This window comes from Morone saxatilis, unplaced genomic scaffold (assembly GCF_004916995.1).
Source record: "Morone saxatilis isolate NCDOM2014 unplaced genomic scaffold, NCSU_SB_2.0 Contig10, whole genome shotgun sequence".
Lineage (NCBI taxonomy): Eukaryota > Metazoa > Chordata > Actinopteri > Moronidae > Morone > Morone saxatilis.
Genome location: NW_023339652.1, coordinates 465,384 through 472,004, shown reverse-complemented (window position 1 = coordinate 472,004; position 6,621 = coordinate 465,384). Strand labels below are relative to the sequence as shown.

At 40.9% G+C, this 6,621-nt stretch overlaps 1 protein-coding gene across 1 annotated transcript in view; it reads right to left on the bottom strand.

The window, feature by feature from the left end:
• LOC118341865 (filamin-C-like) overlaps positions 1–6,621 on the bottom strand; it is a 41,245-nt gene that overhangs the window by 32,950 nt on the left and 1,674 nt on the right. Inside the window, exons 3-9 of the mRNA XM_035680270.1 lie at positions 5,530–5,835; positions 4,758–4,855; positions 2,864–3,014; positions 1,969–2,087; positions 1,804–1,881; positions 1,205–1,367; positions 683–883 (exon numbers count right to left, since the gene is read on the bottom strand). Coding sequence (XP_035536163.1) covers positions 683–883; positions 1,205–1,367; positions 1,804–1,881; positions 1,969–2,087; positions 2,864–3,014; positions 4,758–4,855; positions 5,530–5,835 — 1,116 coding nt within the window. The remainder of the gene's footprint in view (positions 1–682; positions 884–1,204; positions 1,368–1,803; positions 1,882–1,968; positions 2,088–2,863; positions 3,015–4,757; positions 4,856–5,529; positions 5,836–6,621) is intronic.

Below are 6,621 nucleotides of genomic sequence, written 5' to 3'. Positions count from 1 at the left end.
TATCTATCTATCTATCTTATCAATGTTAAAGTCAAAGATAGACAAGTCCCTACTCAATGATTGACAAGCACCCAAACTAAGTTCTAAGTCAAGACAGGTAAGGTCATTTTAGAGAGAGTCTCAGTCGGACAAGATCCCAAGACAGAGACAAACAATACCAAGTCCATCCATATTCTGCAATGGCATCAGACTACACAAGGTACCCCAGACCACAAGTCAGACAGACAAGTCCACACCTCTCCCAGCAGACCAATGGGGCACCAAGGACAAGACCAAACACCGCAGCCCAAAACCATGACAGCACACAGCTTCAGCCAGTAAAACCCAGTACTGAAGATTGAGTACCGACAGTCCCATCAGACTGAACTGCAGATTCTCTATTGTTATGGAAATCAAAACCTTTTAGTTCTTTAATTATCAGATTTCAGTGACACTGATTAGAAACAGATGCTGAGGGGAAGGAAATGGTGGTTACAAAAGGAAGGGTCCATCATGTTTATATTAGGTGGTGTGTGAATGAAGTCAGAATAACTACAATGGAACATGGAAAATTAATCTATGACAAAATGATGGCTTCCATTTCATTGTAACATTTGTAAGGAACCACAGACACCATCTAGAACAAAAATAAGGTCAGAACTGATGATGTCCAGTGTGGTAAACACAAATGTGTAAAACCTACCCTCTGAGATGTGCACAGTAAAAGGGCTTCTGGGAATCTGCTGCCCAGCAAAGGTCACATAGACGGTGTGAGGTCCCTCTAGGACGGGAACATAGGTGCAGCGGAAAATACTGTCCCCTTTGTTCTCCAAGACAATCTCCACTGTATCCCTCCGACCATTTGAATCAACAATGATGACGCCTACATCTCCAGCACCCGCCCCTGGTGGACAGACAGAAGGACAACAAGACTCTTAAATACTGAAAGAAGACACTTATTGCTACAGTGTCTATGATAACATGGAAGTTGAAGTTTAAAAGCTTTTATATCTCTGGACAAATATCACTGATTAGGAAAAAATACTGGAAAAACAAAGGAAGGTATGTAAGTATAGAGAAACCTATAAGGCTAAAGTCATGTGTCCCCTACAGGATGCACATTTCTGGGCTCAACAGCAACTCTTTAGCAGCGTTCTTTGTTTACATTTTGAACAGTTTCAGGTTGAGTAGTTCAGTATTCATGAGTTTCAGTTTGAGTGATTACCTGCAGTGTAAATGTCAAAGTATGTAGGTTTGTTGGCCACGTTTCCTATCTGCTGCAGTCCCGGCCCGCGGGCCTGAACTCTGGTTGGGTCGCCCATGGCCTTCGAAACATTTACCATGAAGGGACTTCTGTCGATGTCCTGCCCTGCAAACAGCACCTTCACCTGGGGGGAGCAGTCAGACACAGGCCTGTCAGGGTTTCTGATTGGTCACTAATTAACCAAAACCTTTTTCACCTGTTTCAATTCAATTTCAATTCAAATTCAATTCAGTTTTATTTGTATTAGCACCAATTCATAACAAAAGTAATCTCAGGACACTTTTCAAATAGAGCAGGTCTAGACCGAACTCCTTATATGTTATGTTATTTACAGAGACCCAACAGTTCCCACCATGAGCAGAAACCTCTGACAGACCCCGACTCTAGGTGGGCAGCAGCCTGGAGGCAACAGAGTCACATGCTGCTGCACCCCACCACCAGGCCTGATGGAAGGACGGGAAAGAACCGCTAATGGCCTTCCGCAGTTGATAGCTCTGAAAGCTAATAAGTAGACCTTTGATATTTAAGGGACTTTTCTACAGTACAGTGTTTTTTCTTACTTTATGAAGCCCCTCCACTTTGGGCAGGTAGACCACCGAGTAGGTTCTGTTCTTGTCGTTGTTGGGGATCACTCGGGCCTGATGGACGCAAACAGACAATAAATATCAGTTGTTTTTCACTTTGTTGTGTTTGATTGAATGTAAAATAAGAGTGTGTGTTCCCACCTCCTCCGTGTGTCCCTCTGGATCCTCCACATAAACCAGAACCTCACCCAGTCCAGCCTCCACCGTCTCCACCAGAAACTCTGCTGGTTTCAACACCACGTTACCCCGAGGCTCAATACCTGAGAGACACATGAGAGGAAGTTCAGTTCAAATCCGCCCCCTTTTTGCTCTGTGCTCCAATAACAGCTGAGCCTCACTCCACTTCCTCTTTTCCTGTACTTAGATATGCTATGCTAGTCTAATCTATGTTTGAAAGACAACCACATTTTAAAGATATATATAGTCACATCTTAAGTTAGCTAATGTTAACAAAACACTAGCTGCCTAGTTAGCGTGTCAGCATTTTGGTTAATTGTTAGCTAGCTAGTTACATCTGATAGCTAATGTTATCAAAACATTAGCTAACTAGCTAAATAATTACTGATGTAGTGTTTTTCTAACATTTGCTAACATGTATATATGTCTTTTATCTTTTAACCATCTTTAAAATTGATTGATGTAGACGTGAGATCTAGTTAGATAATGTTTGTAAAACAATAGCTAACATTTAATGTAAATTTACTAAATAGTTAGCTAGTGTTTTGCTAACATTACTAACGTAAGATGTGAATTTATATGTCTCTTTTATCTTCTAACCATCGTCAAAATGTGGTTGTCTTTTTAACATAAATTAGCCTAGCATTAGCCTATCATATAGCATATCTAAGTACAGGGTTAGAGTTGACAGGTTTACAAAATGGGTGGGGCTAAAAGTATTTAGTCTATAAAACATAACAAGATAGTGAAATATACTTGTCTGAAGCACACAGCTGCTTTTCACATGAAGCTAAAAAAACATTAAAATCAGTCAGTTTTTGAATGGAGTTTGGTGCATTTTTGGGCGTGTTTTCCTCACCTGGTCCGTAGGCTTTGGCCCTCTTTGGGTGCAGCGTCTTCGCCCTCAAGGGGGCGCCGGGCTTCAGTTTAGATTTGGGAAACTGAGACAGGTAGGTCATCACAGAGTGCTCGTCCACGTTAGGATCTACGATCTCCTCAGGAGCGATCACCTGAACAGCCACAACAACGAGGGGATGAACACACAACAAACATTTACAGCTGCAGTTTATCCTGAAACACGGACGAGACTTTGAGCCAAAATCACATCACAGAGGCTCATTAAATGGAGGCACACAACATTTAAATGAACAATGTCAAACTGTTTTGCTGGTGTCAGATCTGACTGTACTGAATCCAAAATCATTAATGGAAAGAAACTGGAGGCTGACTAAAGAGAGGAAATCTAACTTAATCTCTTTATGAGACTAACAAGATAAAATAATGGAGGAATGAGCAGCAGCTGGTGAACACATGAAAGTCTGTTAGATGTTAAACAGCTGCTCCTTTAATGGATCCTGTTGTTCATTAGCAGAGCTGGAAGACATTTTTAAACCCAACAACGTCCTGATACTCATTTTAAATTCTTCTATTTGAATTTTAGGACGGCGAGGACCGTTTATTTAACAGCACGACTCAGCATCAAAGCTGTTCAAAGTGTTACGGAGGACATAAAAAACATTAAGAAAGATTTTTAAAAAAATGTAAAAAAAGACATTTAAAAAAAAGCTAACTCGCTACCTAATCTACTTCAATCGTTAGTTAGCCTTTTGCTAACATTAGTTATCAGATGTAACCAGCTAGTTAATGGTTGATGTAGATTACTTAGCTAGTTAGCTAGTGCTGTGGTCCAAAATGCTAATTAGCTCGCTAGCCAGCTAATGATTGATGCAGAGTAGTTAGCTAACGTGTTGCTAACATGTCTCTTTTATATTTTAACCAAAATGTGGTTTTCTTTTCAACATATATTAGCTTAGCATATAGCATATCTAAGTACAGGAATGGAGGAAGTTGATTGAAGCTTGCTCAACTGTGATTGGAGCACAGAGCAAAAGGGGGCGGGGTTTAGGGAGGGTCAATTGTCTTCCTAGCTTCTGATTGGTTATCAGATGTCAGATAGAAAGGAGGAGGTTAACAGTTTCCAGTAATAATCCAGAACAATAACAGAACAAATCTCTCAAAAATGAAAGAAAGTTTAATGAGAGTCTCTGCTGCTCTCGTTAAACAGAGCTGGAAACTCTGACTTTAACTAACGAGGTAACAATCGTTTGTCTCCTGCTGCTAATTTAAACTGCTGGCTGCCAATAGACCACATCGGCATTCAGCACATGTGAGAGGAAAGTTCCTGATGCTGGCTGTCGGACCCCGCCACAACTACTGCTGCTGAAACACTGATTACGCACAAATACTAACATCATCAAATTCCTATTTCTCCTCCTCACAAATCAGAAAGAACAGTTCATCTGGAGTTTGAGTTTTAACAGCCTGAACAGTTGGTGGATATTATATATAATATTTTAAATTACGACTAAAATTAATTTTAAACAATTAATTAACGACGGTTTAAAGGCACAAAAGGGAAGCAAAAACATAACTTTGAATGGATGAGAAATAAACATACACAGAGAAAAATACAATTTAAGCTAATAAATACAGAAATAAAAGCTGCCCTGTTGGGAAAGACTATAATTAACAGTTAAATAACAGTTAACAGTTTCAGTATTTATAAAATCCTGTCTACAGCCCTGCAAATAATTTCCTATATTATAGATTTTCCCTTTAAACTGACCCTGATGAACCAGTTAAATGAGTTTTAATAATAGGACTAAGGTCTAACAGTCCTGATGTTTTCTGTAATTGGTTAACGTTCTTGCGGCTGTGGTTGGATAAATCCAGGTAAAGCAGGTAAATGTTACCTGTGGTACTCCCAGCCAGTCGTCAGCCTGCTGCATGGCCTCTCTGGCGTTTTCCACCGGCTGACTGGGATCCCATGTTTCCCAGTCTGGACACAGACCTGAAGGCAGCACGGAGAGACGGCGCTCGTCAGTACATCTGAAGAAGTTTGAGTTTTGGCAGCAAATGGCTAAAAAGTTAGCTAATCAACAAGCTAATATGAGAATGTGGATCAATATGTTTCAAACAGTGCACATTTCCTGAACACAGACAACGAATCACAATATAAAACATTCTGTGTTGATTATGGCGCTCTCTGTGGACAAAAGGGCTGTTTCTTAGTTAATAAGCATTTCATCTGAAATATCAGACACACCCTGCTGTCCTCCAAAGACTGAATAATAAGAGCTGATAATAAGAGCTGATCACCTCTGTGTTTGGTGATCAATCACCAATAATCAGTCCAAGCCCTGAGAACGTACAGATTGAAGGTTTTACCTGTTCAGAGGAAACAGTGGAGCAGTGAAGTGTTTCCTGTTAACACTGACACACGCCGTCCGTCATAAAACCGCTAAGAGGATTTAACTGATACACTGAGGAGGACAGCTGGTCTTCTGTCTCTGTGAGGACCAGGTTCAGTTTTACACCTTAAAGGGACAGTTCACCCCAAAATACAAAATACATCCTGTGTAACATTGTCCTGATGTTTCCTGATACGATCAGGAAAGACAAATGTTAGCTGTCCTCAGCTGAGGAGGACTCCATTATCTATCCAGGTCCTCGCTGTGAACCTACCTGGGGCGCAGTTGTCCACCAGTGCTCCCAGTGCCTTGCCGTCCCTCCAGTCTCGGTGGAAGTTGGTGATGGGGAGCTGGGGCACCTTGTTCTGGATCCAGCCCAGCAGACGCTGTTTGGGGGTCAGTTTCTTAGCGTCTTCGTCGTCCTCGTCCTCCCACATGGGCATGGAGATGGAGTAGTGCAGGATCAGGGTCCAGATCAGACCCAGGATCAGCTTCAGGTTCCCATCCACGATGGCTTTAGAGTCTGTGGGACAATAAGGACGTGTTTGTTTCAATATCAGGAGTGATAGTGATATTACAGCTGTTAAACTAAAGGTCTATCTCTGTAGGGATCCTTTCCATAATGCTGTCAGTCACTGGGTCTGGTGGGCTTTCAGCTTTTTGGGAAACATGAACGTTTGAACCAAGTTTCATTTCCATCCAATAGTTGTTGTTTCAGACATAATATATATTATATTATATATCAGTGATTTCCTCTCAGTGACCCACTGACAGTTTGAATCATGTGCAGTTCTTATGATGATCAGCACTTTAATTAATAATCAACCATAAACTCTGTCTATGCTCTATTCTCCACTGAGCGTCCACACATTTGTTTTCTAGCGTTCTGCGATCGTCTCATGTGACCCAGTTTCCTGTTCTGTTCACTAACATTAGATCTGCCCGCCAAAATAAAAGTTCACGACTTTGCATTGTTTGTCTTCCAGCTGTCAGGAGACTGCTTTTAATGTGAAAGTTTCATCCATCGACAGCAGAGAGTTGATCTGCTGCAGGATGATGTCATTCTACTCCCGGTCTAAGGAATGAGGTCAGTTTAAATAGGAAACACATGGACACACAGTAACACACTGTAACACATTATAACACACAATAACACATTATAACACACAATAACACACAATAACACACTATAACACACAATAACACACTGTAACACACTGTAACACACAATAACACACTGTAACACACATTATAACACACAATAACACACAGTAACACACAATAACACACAGTAACACACAGTAACACACAATAACACACAGTAACACACAATAACACACAATAACACACAATAACACAGTAACAC